Below are 17,294 nucleotides of genomic sequence, written 5' to 3' on the forward strand. Positions count from 1 at the left end.
TCTGATTACGGTTTCTCATTAGTAACCATATTCAATAAAATATGGAACATCCAACATTACTGCTGACATACTTTTAAAAGGAATTTAGAGAACAGCTCAGTGTGATTTGAAAGCAGAAAGTCAAACAAACAACTTCACTGGGCACATTCTGTCTCTACACACAAATGAATGCACACACACAGTCTCATAAACACACACCTGATTGGTTGAGGCGAAGTCAAGGCCTGGTTCTGGCATACCCAGGAACATGGTGTCCCCATCCAGCTGGAGAGAACAAAAAGCAAGAGCAACAATGTCAACAAACCATAATCAAACACAGCAAACACATAACGGAAAGCCGGCAAGGACACAATAAGTAAAGATGGAGGTAGCAGATTGCTGGCTGGCTGCCAGTCAACTATCTGTTTGCCATCTTCTTCAGACATTGAAAATCCTGCAACCTGCCTGAGTAAGAGGGCCGTAAACACACTTCTGTTTTATTACTGTCCATGTCCATCATACACAAGCAGAGATGAGGTGATTTAACAGTGACTGTCTTTGCCAGTCACCATAAAGCAACCCTATTATTTCAGAATTTGACATTTTCAGAATGACAGATATTAGTATTTGTTGTTTGCAAATTTGATATGCTGAATCTAGAATTTTGATCCTGCCATTTTAAGTCACTGTGTGACTGACATTTGTTAAAGCACGTTACATAACTTTCTGTTACACAACAGGAAATATTACTCTATATCAGGGCAACTCATATACTATGAGAATAAAACATTATATTTACACAGAGCATCCTATTTGTATGCAGGGCCTTTTACTTCCTTATTTCTCTCTCTTATCTGCACAACACTTCCTCCTGTGAAGCCCTTTCTTTCACAATAGCTTTTATTTGTCCTACATCACAGACAGCAGTAAAGAACAAAGGGTTTTAATGTCACTGCATGTCACAGGCAAGCCACTAGAAGAAAAACAGTCTACAAGATGGTTTTTACATTTCAGTATTCTATTTGTTTTTCATTTTAACTGCATTTAATGTTCAAAGAAATTCATAGTGAAGAAGATAATTCTAATTGCTCATTAAATACATGTTTCTGGCAGTGTATTTATAGACTAGGTTGACTCCCCCAGCAGGTCTATTCATGTGATAAAAAACGAAATTCATTAACTGCTATGGTCTCTATTAGCCTACTGTTCCAGTTAACCTTTTTTTTTTATCAACATGCAAAATAATGATTTATATGAAATTTTCTCTTGTATTTTGTTTATCTGCTTCATCTGTTCATTTGATATCTAAACACTTAAGTCGGCAAGTTAACAGTCATTCACTGTTCCATGTAAATAAGGTTAAATATGATTTGTGTTCTCCTGCTGCTATACATACAGATTAGTTTGTCTTCATGTTGGAAGTGGGTAATAAACTCCATGGTGCCTCTCTCTTCCTGTGTGCAGAGCTACATACAAATAGCTCAGCTGCTCTAAACGTGCAACTACACTTAACAACTAGCAATATAGCACGTGGATGGTGCTACATTAATTGTGCCCCAAAATGTATTTTGTAACGTATTCCGTTACGTTACTCAATGAGAGTGACGTATTCTGAATACTTTGGATTACTTAATATATTGTCAAGCTTTTTACAACTACATGAATGTACTATTGCTGTGTGATTTATTACTATTACTGAAGGCTACTTGCGATACCAATACAAACTAGATTTTTAAATTTTAATATAAAATGAGTAAGAGTGGGGTGGACATTAGGTAAGGCTGCACTTTTTGCAGCAATCGCTGAAAACTATTCCAGGCGTATATAAAACAGGTCCGCGGCTCCAAACTGTAGTAAAGGGACCTCTGGCTAATACGTCGGGTTCGTGTCGGGCTCGTGTCGGGCTCGTAGCCGAAAACTAGCCTTACTTTGTTATCTGGGTCAACTTTGCTAGCACGAGACAGAGAGAGGCGTTGAAAGGCTGCTCCAACGGAGCTTATTGTTTCGGAGAAAAACACGAACAGTCGAGTCTTAATAGCTTACTTACAACTGGGTTCGTCAGGCACTCTTTTTGGCTGCAGTGGTTATTATTATATTTACATGCTTCCACTTCCCATTTCTGGTCGGTGACAATTCGTACTTTTCGACTCTGCTTTTTCTCACAGACACATAACATGTATGGCAGTCCATTCTCCCCGCAGCACAGACTACACTGCCCATGAAGCTACATTCTTTAGTTGACACTAGACAAAATACTTTACAACTCCACAACTTTATTAGTGTAAAAAAACAAAACAAAAACCATCAATGTATTTTCACTTAAACAAGCAGCTGTTTTGTATGTCTCCGCCATGCTTTCTCCACCATGTGCGTATGAAAACAAAGGCACTGCGCATGTGCGTTTTACCCATATTCTATCGCGATATTTCATTTTTTTATTGTTGCCCAACATTATACTGGTATTACCGTGGACGGTATGATATGGCCCAGCCCTACTAAGAGGGAAGAAATTTCACAAACTGACAACAGTGGCCTCCTATTTACAATACTACACTTCAATTCTTTGAGCTCTTAAGAACAACACATTTGTTCACACATTTTTGTAAAGCCAGACTAGGCTAGGTGTGCTGTACTTTTATTATGGTATAAAGGTACTGACTGCTACTGCTTTAGTGTAAAACAGCAGTGACTATTACTAATAAAAGCCTACACAACTCATGGGACTAAACAAAACAGTATTTGAATCCAGAAACCATATTCAAATCAATCATGGTATCCTTGGTAGATAATCATTGTCTTGGTTGACAAACACAAACAGAAGAACAACATTTGAACAGGTGGGTAAAAGCAAAGCACTGTTTCTTGTAGACTAACACACGCACACACATACACACACAGGTGACAGGTGGACAGACAGGTGTAGCTGCTCTATCCATTTGCCAGCTGTTGGGTATTATGCAAATGAGGTGTAGGTTTACAGAGTCAACAGAAAGTCAAAGAACAGTGTTGCTTGTTGCCTGGTAGAATTAACAGTTAATTTTTAATGCCTTACAAGGAACACGTCCTCAAAAAAACATAACAATTACAGGAAAGGTGAGATTTGCATCTCTCTCCTCGCCATTCTTTCTCTGTGTGGGTTTCCCAGAAAAATCAGAGGACAAAAAGAAACAAGCAGACCTGCTGACTTCACTGCTAACCTAGCTTCTTCCATTTACCTTTGACCTGAATATATGAAATCTCACAGGCACACACACAAAAATTACAGGGAAGCCCTTCAGAAATATACACAAATAGCAACATGCAAAAAACCATCATGGATCAAGACTGATGACTGACAAGTTTACCATTTGTTACTACATTTGATTCTTTCTTTATCTCATTAAACACGGTGGAAAACAAACTAATATAGGTTAAAATATATCTGCATACAAAATAGTTTAAGGAGTATGGCTGCTATTTCAAACCACTATTATTAGCCAAGTATTAGTAAATATATTTGCTCTGATAACAAAAACAATTGTTAGTTAACCATAACTGATGTATGTTGCCAAGTGTGTAAGGATACAAATACTTAAAAAACAAAAATACTTTTTCGCATCAGTATAATTTATTATTGGGAGGATGTATTGCAACAGCTTGACAATACAGTCTGCGCTACTTTCCACTGATCAGCTGTCAAATTCATCCACGTTTATAATTTCCACTTCAGGTGCCGCTTGCATTCATTTAAGAAGGTTCCTCTAGTCTTGTGGCTGCGTAATATCCCTCACACGAGCACAACCAATGTGAGCACCTGCCTCAGCTCTTATTTTAACCACCTGCTTTGACGTATGATCTAACCTCAGCCTGATGCTGGTGCCTTAAGACTGTAAATTGTGGTGTTAATGCCATGCACACTTACCCTCTGCAAATCATAAATAACAATTCATCAATTCCTGAACTTTACATAAAAAACATGAAAAATTTCAAGACCCACATTTACAAACCAGGGTACAAATACTCATTTATACATGCTAAGCCAAGTGGCTAATGTGTTCTTGCTATCTAAAAGACAAATACAGCTCTCAACCTACAGTGAGTACCATGAGAAGAGAGGAGATGAGAAAGAATGAGGGCAGAGAGGTGAAAAAAAGCGAAATGGTGATGATTTCTTTTCAACGGGCGCTCAGTCTGGGAGGCAGAGTGGAATCTATTAGGCTTTTCATTAAGTCAGAAGGACAGACAGATCTCAGTTGCTTTCAATGACTTGAATTTGTGCTTATTCGCTCAGCAACCGTGTTAAAATGATGCAGCCTCAACCTAAACACTAACATTTATTTGACCGAGGTACCAATAGGTGGTGGTTTGCCATCGACATTACCAAGGACAAATATTTCTTGATTTCACTAGTATCATTGTGGGGGCATTACGTTTGTAGAGACTATTACTGATTGCACATTTCAATTCATTAACCACAATAAGGCTGCGGCTGTGGACTATTTAAGTAATTGAGTAATCTACTGATTATTCCATTGATTAATCGAGTAATTGTGTAAAAAATACTTTTGTCTTATTAATGAGCAATAATATTCAAAAGAGAAAAAAACAGTTTTTTCAGAATGAACTGCTCATTGCAATTTCTAAAATGACCAATGTTTCCAAGTTTAACTGCATATAACATCTGTCAAAAAAAAAAAAAATCCAACCTTTTGATTATATGTTGAAATTTAATTTTTAGAGAAAACATTTTCTTACATGCAAAAATATATAAATAATTTCAAGTACATTAAAAGATCAAAGTCAAATAAAAAAAAAGATAATTATCTAAAGCAAGACATAAAAATGTTACCCTTACTCTGTCTTCTTGGAAGGCTTTCTGACATTAATAGGTGGCAATGTTTTTGTGCTGCTGAAAACAGATCGTATGATGGTGTAGGCAATATTTAATATTAATAATCATTCAGTGGCCTACTTAACAACCTTCAGGTTGTTGGCTCATTTTTATTGGCTTGTGAATTTTTTATATTTTTAAATATTAATGCAGTTGAATTATTACAGTATTTTATATGATTTCACTTTCAATCTAAAAAAGTTACGAAAGCCTTGAAATTAATAAGGTCTACTACACCCCATCCCCCCCTTTTGACGCACCCGTTTGCTGCAGGTACGGCTTCCATGTAAAATAGGACGGCTGCTGTCGGCCGTCATTAGGCTGTATAATTTAAACATGTATCAGACTAAGATAACAGTTCATCTGCATATTTTATTACAACTTCTGGAGGCTTACTGCTGATTTTTTCTGTGTAAAACAAACGGTGGTGGATGGAGCAGCTACAAAGTTTGCTTTTATTCACGCCTGAGTTTGTTGATCAGGTGCTTTGATGAAGGACTCCCACCAGCTTTTTCCCAGTAAAGGTTTTAATGCTGATCACAGAAACAGCGCTGCTGTTTTGGAAGCTAGAAACATTTTCTTTCATTCAATAATGACTCCGCCTCTTTGCTCCTCACTGTTTGTAAAAAGACTCCCTCTACGTTAAACTGTGCCAGCGTCACTGCCTCTCTGTAGTGTGTTATCAGTGTTTTTGCTTAAAACTGGGGGCTGCGTGGGCAGTTTTTTCACACTTTTTATTCACGGGCTGCTCATAAATAAGTTTCTATTGGAGGTCTGATTTTAGTCGTCAAATGAGGGTGAAACGCTCTTTGTTTACATCATTTAAAACATCTGCTACAGAGCCGTGCCTTAAAAGAAACATTGAGGCAAAGAATGTGTGTCGAGAATTTTTTACAATCAAATTACTTGATGAATTGTTGCAACCCTAAACCACAATTATGTTTGAGGGCAAAAAGTCACAAATGCTGATTAGCAGTGCAACATACTCAATCTCAGCAAAAACACAGCTCATCTGTTTAGGTTACTAATGAGCTGGTTGATAGCTGGGCTGCCATTTATTGTTAATTTCCTAAAGACATTATGTCAGAGAGTTCACATCATCCCCACTGCAGATGGCTACAGTTTACAGTACTGTTGTATGACCATTGTAAACATTCATATAAATTAAAAGAAAAAAGTCACAACTTGAAACCATTACTTTTTTGGGCAACAAGCTGGTTACTGGATTTTCTCCAACAAAATTAACATACAGTCAGTTGGGTTATATTCTCTATAAACCAACCGACCTTATATTATCCTTTTCAGTTGATGATGTGAGATACGATCGCTCTGTTCCTCTCTCCATCCACATACAGTCTGTGTTTATGCACCACATACACACAGGGTGAAACATGGAGCAGAGGGGAGAAACTAGTGTCTCTGCAAACAAAATTACTTTAAGCTCTATATTAAAAATCCATCCATCAATTTTCTTAACTACTTAGCCAGTTTAGGGTGGGGGGTACGGGTATTATAGCAGCTAATTTGTAGCAAATTAGGTGTCAGGTTGGCAAAGTTTAAGTCATAAGTTTGAGACAAGCTTGAGACAAAAGTCTGTGTTTCTTATTATTAGCATTGCAATAGTGTTTTTGTTTAAAGAAAACTTACTACTTCCCCAATCCAAGGTCACGGTGGGGCTACAGCCCAGGGCAAGAGGCAGGGTACATTTGAGACGGATAGACAACCAGTCACACTCACAACCACATCTACAGCCAATTAACCTAACATGCATTTCTATGAACTTTAGAAGAAAGCTAGTGTACCAACAGAGAACCCATGCAGGCACAGAGAGGCCAGTGGATTCAGATCAGGAACAATCTTGCTGTGCTAACCACTTAATCACAGCAAGCTCTGTTTTCTGCTACTTTATAAAGGATCGCTTTTTGTGATCCTCACACACACACATTCATTTCAATATATTGCGAGAAAAGAAAGAAGGGGGGGGGGGGGGGGGGGGGGGGGGGAGAGCAAAAATAGTCCCAACTAGCAAGATACTGGCAATTCTGGAGATGGTGTTCTGCTGGCGCAGACCTAATGTGCAGTACAATGAATGGTCTATATGTCCTGTGACCTTCTCTGGGCGGCATTTCTGTAACCAACCAACCTAGTGTAATGTCTTATACCCTGTAGATATAAAATCATCAGTTTTATAAACCCTGTCGACCGTAAGTACCTGATTAAGACTAGCTAGCTAGGTTTAATTTAGTATTTAAAACTAATTTGGGGTTTAGTAGTTCACGGCTGAGGCAGCAGCTCTGCGTCAGTCTGATTGGGAAGCACCCTCATTAGCACAGTGTGGCTTTTATGTGGAAATGTGTTGTTTTGGGTGTTTTGTCTTCGATTTCACTCTGCTGTTAAAATCAGACATTCTTACACTTATATGCTTATCAGTAGTCGTACCACAAAACAGAAATGATTGTAAAAGTTATCAGTGTGCATCTCAAACCTACCACTGAGAGAACAAAAAAGGATGGCAAGGTTTGTAGTCGAACCAAATTCCTATCTCTTACTCTCTCCCCTCTCATGCCTCTCTCTCTCTCTCTCTCTCTCACACTCTCTCATCTCTGCTGCTCCCTTTCTTCATTTCTGTGTATGTGAGTCTGTATTTGTGTGGGTAAAGCAAAGGTTTGAATAACAAGCAGCCAGCTAAGTGGGTCAGGGTCGGAGGAAGGGGGAGAAATGGGAGAGAGAGACTATTAGGATGACAGACAAGGACAAAGGAAAAGAATACAGTGGAATACAGTGCATCAAGAAAAAGGGGAGCAGAATGTGGAAGAGAAAGGGGGAGAGGTTAGAAATAAAATGTGTAGTAAACGAGATCAAAAGAAGTCATTTGTGAGGGTTACAGAAATTCATTCAGGGGTTTTTTACATTAATTCGCACTCAATATTGTAATCTACTTGAGTCTGAAAATCAAATGAAAAACATCTTAAGTGTGAGGAATCATCAATCCCCAATCATAAAACCAAAAAAAGCTTAATTTTTAGGATAAAGTAAAATTTTAGCTTAAAGAGATCACGGCATAGCTTTAGGTGTTAGAACAGCAATAAAAACTGCAGATGCGTGTACAACAAACGATCTGTGCTCAGCGTGTTTGCAGCGTTGGATTCGACTTACTCTTTGCACAGAGCTCAAGCTGGAGTGGGAAACATGACATGTCCTCTTCTTGTGAAGCGATCTTTGACTAAATGTGTCACAAAGACAAAGTAACCATATTTATCACTCATGGTTTTGGGTGGAGGTTGAAACTACTTGGCTGGACCAGAGTGAATAGATTTAAGCTCACTCTGAACTGCATCAGGAGACATAAATCAAAATACAAGTGTGTACAGAGAGATAGATGGAGAAGGACAGGAAGACTTATTTTGTGTGTGTCTGTACGTGCTTATGTGGGGAGCTATGATAGTTCAGCTCTGCAATTGTTTATCTGTCTTATCTTTGTCACCCCGACAACAATATAAACCAAATTTTATTGGCTAAATGTATTCACCCTGACTGTAAATTTAGACTGTGTGTGCACTTTTATGTAAATATCTTTCAAATATGCGTGCCTGAGTGTGAAGGGAAATTTTACATTCTTGAAACAGCTGTTTAATCATATTTTTCTGTGTGTTTATGCTGGCTCTGTGGTGGCCATTTCCCCATTATGCTGCCAGTAAATAGCAGCAATCTTTTTTTAAATTTGGAGCTAAGAGTAATCCAAGTATAAAATCTGAATAAATCTCATGAGACAAACTGTCTTTTGAGTTTCTAATATATTTTCTGTAAATTACAGCGTCTTACCACCAGCGAACAAAAGCCTGAACACAGGTTCTTATTCAAGAATTACTTGTTTCGACTAGCAAAACACAGGCAAGTAGGTCTGCGAAGGCAACGCAGTCAAATAAAAGGCTATTAACACATTTGGCAAATTTGGTGTTAAACAAGGGGACAAATCTTTTGCTCTACACTTTATATATAACCCCAAATCCCCAAAATGTTGGGGTGCTGTCTAAAATGTAAATACAGACAAAATGCAATGATTTTCCAATCTCATAATCCCATATTTTATGAACATAGAAAACAAACTGTTTAAAGTGAGAAAATGTACTTTTTAAAGAAAAAACAAGGTTATTTTCACTTGGATAGCAAAAAAAGTTGGGAGAGGGCCATGTTTACCACTGTAGCGTTTCCTCTTCATCTAACAACAGTCTGAACTTCCAGAGCGGAAGAGACTAGTTGAGAGGAGTATTGTCCTATTCTTGTCTGATGCAGGATTCTAGCTCCTCAACAGTCCCAGGTCTTCTTTGTCGGATTTTTCATTAATGTTTTCTTTATTTTTGTGAATACAATATATGAATTTAAAAGATTTACAAGTCACCCATTCTGTTATACACATTTCATTTAAATCTGCTCCATGTTGTGTTCAACAAGACTTCAAAACAGACTATCCAGTCTTTAGGAAAATATTTGCTGAGCCCACAGATCAAGTGAGCTAAAGAATCACTCTTATTTAGACTTCTATAACATCAGACCAGGACATTTGCCCACCACTGGCAATTACAAAGGATGCTTGTTTAACAAAACTTCTGCATCAGTTTCATATTTCAGATCTGAAAACCATCCTTTAAATACAGTCTATGATTTTACACCATCTAGCACGATCATAAAAAAGTTAGTTTAGCGTTAAAGTGTAGTTCAAGCCTTTGCCAAAATTACTCAATACACCAACACAACTGGCTATCACTTTGACATAATGAGATTAATGTGCTTGTGTACACATCCAGCAGTTAGCCAGCAACACAAACTTTCAACTGCAAGTGTGCTGGTGGTTACCTGTTAATTTGTTTAGTTTAATATGCACTCTCTTTTTGTTCTGTTTCTGGTCCACCGTAACTCCAGAAGGCCTCTGACTCTTTACCTCCTTAATGTTAATCAGCTACTGTAGTGATAATGGTATGTGTTATTATACTAGAAGATCTGGCGCCTGTTTGATAACAAACGTTCAGCTCAGCAGACCCTGTGATCAAAAAACACACTTACAGAGGTCTATTGCTTCTAATAGCGATGTGTCATTACTAATGACCAAAAGAGAAGAAGATATTGAGAAATGTTTTATTCACTGTAAAAAAAAACCAAAAAAAACCAAAAACCCACTGCTGTTTGGTGCTGAGCAGAGAATGCATAGTGGCCTTTAGTATTCTGCTGTTTTTACAGAGCAAGAGCAAAAGGCTGTAAGTTGGACTCGAACTCTGGCCACTGTATTTATGCCATCCACCTGCTCAACCAGTGAGTTAAACTAATGTCCAACAGTGATGCATAAAAACAACTTTTTTTTTAATGCATCAACTGTAGAAAATGCTGGGAGAATAAACAGTGTGAAGTTTTGCCTTTTGTAAGATGGAGCATTAGATGATGTCCTCGCTGCTGGAAATACTGTGGTTTAGGTGAAGGAGATGCCACAGCACGAATAGCAGACCCACTGATATTCCAGACAGGTTTTTTTTTTTTACCCTACTGGTTTTGTATGATGTTATAGAAAGTGGATGTTCCTAAGCTGTTCATCTCAGGGACACAGGTATAACTGTAAGAGGCAGGGGTAACAACAAATGCCGTCGGACTAAGGGCCTGCTCCAAGTGTGTCAATGTAACAGATGTCAGTAATTGTGTTGGACAGCAGTAAACAGTGAACTGCTAAACTATGAAGTGAAAGTCACTCTAGAGCTGTGGGGGACTGTAAATCAGATCACACCTAAATGTCTGCAGTTTTATCACCAGAAAGCTTTCACAGTTACACAGTTTTAACTTGTTACACAACTAATTATACAATGATGTTATGCACAATTTCCTCATGGCATGACCAGCATTTCCTATATAACTGCAAGAAATTTTAATACCTGAAAGAACTTCAGAGCGTGCATTCACTTTTGCTATGTTTACTGTCTTGCAGCAGGATTTGAGGTTTACATTGTGATAGTAACATTTATGAAAATCCATCATAAACAAGCACCTTTGTGAAAAAAGTCTGACCTTTCCTGAGAGAATTAAATTGACACTGACACGTCACACTCCATGCACTGAGATGAGCAGCAGAATCACAGAAAAGTTTGTTTGAAGTCTCAGATAGTTTATAAGAGAAGAGGAAACAGGGTCAAAACAGATACAAGTTTACACATTTCTAATGTGACAAAGTTATTTCAATCTATCCATGGTAATTAGCAGTTCACTGCAACAGTTATGATTGTATGATCAGGAACAAAAGCTGAGTGCTAAAAAAAATAAAAATAAATAAATATGGGCCGCAACAGCTCTTGAATAATGAATCGGGAACTGATCCAATCTCTTCCACGACAATTGATCCAAGTCATTGTCACTAATACAGTACACACACACACAGAACAATGCAGCAACGAATGCAGTATGTGATTTGATTGCAATATGTTTGTTTTGGAAATGAAATCCTGATAATTAGTCCCTTCTGGCAGCGCACTGTCTCTGCCCATCTGTTCCATTTGGCATCCCTCCACCAACCAGGAGTCCCTCGCCACCCTGTCCCCATGATTCCACCAACTGAAACACTTTCAGACACACCGGCACACAAGCAACAGTGCTGAAACTCACCCAATCGTGCGGGGGGGGTTGGCATGATGTTCAGTAGCGTGTATGACAGCCAACTCGGACAGACGGACGGACAGATTGATTGGTTGTGTTCTGATAGATAATTAGATGAAATGCCGACACTTTGGAGAGTGCTATAGGAGTAAGACTATTGTAGAGGTACTGTACAACTTTTTAAATACCCAACACTGCTGATATATGACAAGTAGGGCTGCCACGATTAGTCGACTAGTCACGATTACGTCGACTATCAAAATCGTCGACGCCTAATTTAATAGTCGACACATCGTTTAAATGCCGTAAAATCCTGAAAGGTGCAGGAATAACAGTAGGATTTAAGAGTGTAATAACGGACTGAAACAGAAGATGGCGGAAATGCACCTACAAGGATACCGTTAAACGCCAAAGATGAAGAAGAAGAAGAAGAAGCAGCAGTCTCCGTTATCATGGCTACTCGGCAAAGAAACTCGAAAGTCTGGGAGCATTTTGACCAAACAAAAGAAAAGAAGGTCCAATGCAAAATCTGCAAAATGGAACTTGCCTTCCATGGCAGTACAACGGCGATGCACGAGCATCTAAAAAGGAAGCACGTCGTGGCATCCGACGACGAAGTGGTACAGTCGTCTCGGTAAGCTAATTGGCTAGTTAGCTGCTAACATTATTATAAACAGCAAGCTGCTAATTATTTGTGCTGTCAGCGTTAATCTCGTTAGTATGATGTTAACGCCATAACCGCATTAACGCGGCAAATCCCCGTTAGTCAGTGCCATGCAGCCCTCGCACCGCGTTTTCGCGCTAACGGGGATTTGCCGCGTTAACATCGTATTGACGAGATTAACGCTGAGAGCACTACTTGTTATTGCTTATATTAATAGCTGTTAACATTACAGGACTGCTAAAAAAAATACGTTCGTCTTCAATGGACGACTTTGTCACCAAGCCAACAACATGTACACCTCGGCAAGCAGATGTCCTGACTGAATCAATCTTGAACATGTTGGTGACGGACATGAGACCCCTGTCTATGGTTGATGATCAAGGTTTCAAAGAGATGATCAAGCAGTTCAACCCAGATTACCATGATAACTACCTACCAGGCCGATCCCACTTCACCAAATTGATGGAAAAGAAATATGATGCTACCTTTGAGAAGGTTGGTCTCTCTTTCTCTCCACTCTCTCACACCACAAACACAAAATAGCAATTTGTATTAGAATTTAATACATTTCATGATGAAATAATATTAAGAACTTGCTGACTGACCAACCAATAAATTAATCTTGGTTAAAGCATGTAATGGAAAGTTGTTGTTTTTTGTTTTTTACTGATATGTTGAATGTTTATTGTTTAACATACGTAACTGTATTTGATGTAACTGAATTATTCAATTGGTAAATTCAAATCTTAATGCATAAACTGACAAGCATTATTAATAATGAAAAAATATACTGTAATATATTTCCCTAATGCTTACTATTGTTCCAAATCATCTCATATCTTTAGGTAAAGCAGACCCTTGGTGGTGTCAAAGGTTTCTTCACCCTGACTGCTGATGTCTGGACCAGTCGTGCAACAGAGGCCTACCTTGGTGTGTCTTGCCATTTCCTGAGTGAAGATTGGAAGATGAAGAGCTTCATCCTTGATACCATGCCTCTTGAGGAGAGGCATACTGGTGCCAATATAATGACATGGATGGAAGAGGTGCTAACAAAGTTTGACATCTTGCCTGCCAAAATAAAAGCAGTAGTACATGACAGTGGTTCCAATATGGTGGCAGCAATGCGACTGCTTGAAGAAAAACATGGATGGGCCTCTATCCGCTGTGCTGGACACACACTCCAGCTCATAGTCAATACTGCTCTCAAAGAAACCACCACCAGCAGAGCACTAGGTGCTGCTAGGCAGCTAGTGGAGCACTTTAAGAGAAGCGAGCTGGCTAGTACAAGACTAAAAATGAAACAGGAGCAAATGAATGTGAAGAAAAATACACTGATCCAAGATGTCAGTACAAGATGGAATAGTACATTCCACATGATAGAAAGACTCCTCGAACAGCGCTGGCCTCTCACTGCCACTCTTTCAGATCCCGAGGTAACGCCAAGGGGGAAACACTACTTCGACTTGAAGCCAGAGCAGTGGGTGCTGCTTGAAGAACTGAAGCAAGGTTTGGCACCTTTTGAGACTGCTACTGTTTACCTTAGTGGACAGAAGTACACAACGGTTTCAGGTCTTCCACAGGTGGTCAAAGGGCTGACACGGGCTGTACACCAAAGCCAACTGGAGACGAGCTCAGGAAAATCTTTCATTGCCAGTGCAGAAAAAGGCATAACACAGAGATGGGGGAGTATATGTACTTTCTCAGCAGACAAAGAAAACCCTGTTATTCTCGCAGCTGCCTTGGACCCCAGATACAGAAAGTTGAAGTTTTTGGCTCCTGAAGATGTCATCAGAGTGCAGGGGACTGTTGAAGTGCTTGCTGTCAAAGAAGCAAATGCTGGGACACATGAGCGTGCAAAAGTGCAGACAGCCAATGGTTCAGGTAGAACTGAAAAGACTGCTCTGGACAACCTCCTTGAGTCTGACACAGACAGTCAGGGTGACAATGAGGAAGAAGCATCTAAGGAGGACCAAGATGTCCAAGTTGTGAGAAGTGAAGTTCAGCTGTACTTTAAAGAAGCCACAGTTTCTAAAAAGGATGATCCTCTTAAATGGTGGAGCGAAAATGAGGGACGTTTCCCCACACTATCAAAGCTAGCTAAATCTTTTCTGTGCATTCCTGCAACCTCCACCCCATCGGAGCGGATCTTCTCCACAGCAGGGAACATCTGCTCTCAAAAGAGAGCAAGCCTTTCTGCAGAACATGTAGAAAAGCTAACTTTCCTGGCTATGAACAATAATCTCGTGTAGATTGCTATACTGACTATATAGTCCCAAAGTTCAATATAGTTGTGAGGACTGAGCACAAAATGCTATTTTGTTATATTTGTTTTCGGGTGGCTTCAAACTTGAAATTTCATTAAAAGTTTAATAAACTATCATCTTGTCTTTATTTTTAGTTTCACATACCTTAAACACTTAAAGCTGTAAGCTAATGATAGTTGTATAAGAGCAGATGCATGCTGCTGCAATAATCTGTACGTTTTACGTCCAATGGATGCATGATCTGATTAGTCGACTAATCGCAAGAATAATCGGTGACTAGTCGACTATCAAAATAATCGTTTGTGGCAGCCCTAATGACAAGAGCATTCTAGCAGTCCAGCATAGCGCTTTGTTACTCAAAGAGCAGGTTAGTTCTCACTCACTGTTCTCACTCACTGTGCACAGAAGCACATTTTCATACTGCTGATATGTCATTTTAAAGTCACTGCCAAATCCCTATTAATTCATTTTTTGTAATCCTGATTGACAGCGATTGTTCTTTAAAAATGCTAATACTTCCATCAGGGTTTGGTGAGGAGTGCATTCTTTTTCACAGTGGAGAGGATCGTCTGTTTATGACATGGCTGTGAGCCAGCAATTACAATATACAGTAAGCTAAGTCAGCCAGCTCATGTGGAGCAGATTTATTATTACATGAACACAGAGCATGTTCCCTGCAGGCGTACACTGAGCCTGAGGAGAACAGGGTGTGATGATGATAATGTAAAGTCCCCCAAGGTGACTTAGAATGCTTTAACAAATAACCTGTCGGCTTTGGTAAAAGCCAGCATGTTTGTTGGGTTAATTTGGGGTTGTATGAAAACCCTCAGTTGACATCTAAGAGTCTGTTAACTGGTGATGTTGTATTATTAAGCCTTGGCTCACCCCAAGGATTTGACGCTCCCAAGTTTGTCAATTCACTGTTTTCATGGTATGTCCTGGACCCCTAGATTGGTCGGATACTTCCTCAGAAGGAAGCTGAAAGCCAGTTTTAGGAAGCAATAGCAGAGGCTGTGACCCAGTTCTTGAAAAACTCATACTTGTGGTGAAATGGGGAGTCCACATAACCACCTGCACATAAACCATCTCAAAAGCTACTGATCTGGGATGCCAGCAGCCTTTAAGTAAGCACTCTTAAGACATCTGTTGGATGAAGATGGTTAATGCCAAAATGGTGCATATGAAGGTAAAGAAGCAAATTAAACTTATTCTACTTTAAAATAGCCCGGGATCTGAACCAGAGGCAGTAAGACCATTGATGGACATTGATGTCAAAGTGTCAGATAAAGTGATATGGAGAGGCAGCTGATTATTGCTATGTGGTTTCTTTGTCACCAAACAATCCAGCATCACCTGCCATAACACAATACTTACTAACAACCTACAGAAAGTAAAGAGAGCCAAACCTATAGTTCAGTTACCATGTTCAGTAAGAGAAAATAATCATTATACAGTACATTATATGCACTAATCTAAAATATGTGCAAGATGTGACAAGTAGGGCTGCTTGATTATGGCAAAAATGATAATCACGATTATTTTCACTGAAATTGAGATCTCGATTATTTGACGATATTTATTTAACCCTTTAAGACCTACCATAGAACCAAGTCCGCCAGAGCTTATATTATTTTTTTGCATGCTGTAGTGCCATTTGTGGGAGCATTTCAAGTTACTATACAACTGTTATAGCCCATATTTTAATAATATGTATGCATTAAGTCCATAGTAACTACATTAATTGCAAAAAAGTGCAATAAACTACAAAAAAATTGAAAATCGTTTTTGTTTTTTATACATATATTTCTACTTGGAGAAATTTAAGAGGTTTATCCCTCAAAACTTTAAATACAAAAAAGTTGCAAAAAATAGTTTCTAACAACAGGAAATTTATTTTGACTGTCTTCATAGTTTTATTTTGGAGATACAGCAATTTTTATATACTGCAGGAAAAACAAAAAAACAATCCTATGATGCAAATTTGCAAAGAAAACAGCACGTGCATCAAAATAAACTATTTCCAGCAGTGCAATTCGAGTTCTAAGCATCCCAGCAACTATTCAGAAAAGTCAAACATGACTTATAAAAACACCAGTATAGGCTTTTAAGGCCTACAAGTAGAAAACGTCGTTTTCCGCGAAAATGACGTCACTTCCGGTTTCGGGCAGGAAATGGCGGAAATGCGATAGTTCGGCTGACATCTGTTTCAATGTGGGAAGTGTTAGAACAGCTGATCGGATCGGCAAAGCGTGTTTCTGGAATATTATGTTTTTGTTCCTGCAAGTGCTTTTTATGCAATTTTTGCAAAGCTATATGTGGAAGGAAACCGTGACCGAGGACAAGCTGATGGCATAAGATATAAGTTTCATATGCAAAAAAATTATTGCGCTAGCTTACATGGTTCAGGTTCTACAGGGATTTAAAAATAGTTACACAAAACGGAGCATGCTGCTCTGACCGACTTTAAAGGGTTAACAATAACAATGTATTGAATAATGACTTTAAAAAATAATATAAAATAGTGTGCAAATACTGATAACAGTGCAAATGTTTGCAATATAAGAAATAAATGAAAAATGTAAACATCTATGTTTAGTGAACTTTGCAGTGTTGCTCTTCGGTGCAGCTACTACACCGTAGCAAAGTTTACACACTATGTCTACTTGATCCACGTCTGACTCCGTAAACCCACAATGTTTCCACACCACTGAAGCTTTTTTTTTTTTTTTTTTTTAACCTCTCTTTTCAACCAACGGCAGTCACTCTCCTCTCCAAACAGTGTTGCCAACTCCTCAGTAAGGAAAATCGCTATTGGTTGTCCTAAAAGTCGCTGGAAGTCGCTAAATGACGTCATCGCCTAATTTGCATAATTGGTCATGCTAATCTA

At 38.8% G+C, this 17,294-nt stretch overlaps 1 protein-coding gene across 1 annotated transcript in view; it reads right to left on the bottom strand.

The window, feature by feature from the left end:
• tox (thymocyte selection-associated high mobility group box) overlaps positions 1-17,294 on the bottom strand; it is a 71,626-nt gene that overhangs the window by 36,192 nt on the left and 18,140 nt on the right. The window contains exon 2 of the mRNA XM_040039527.1: positions 199-264. Within this exon, the coding sequence (XP_039895461.1) occupies positions 199-264 (66 nt within the window). The remainder of the gene's footprint in view (positions 1-198; positions 265-17,294) is intronic.

Source organism: Simochromis diagramma, unplaced genomic scaffold, assembly GCF_900408965.1.
Source record: "Simochromis diagramma unplaced genomic scaffold, fSimDia1.1 OVJJ01000337.1, whole genome shotgun sequence".
Lineage (NCBI taxonomy): Eukaryota > Metazoa > Chordata > Actinopteri > Cichliformes > Cichlidae > Simochromis > Simochromis diagramma.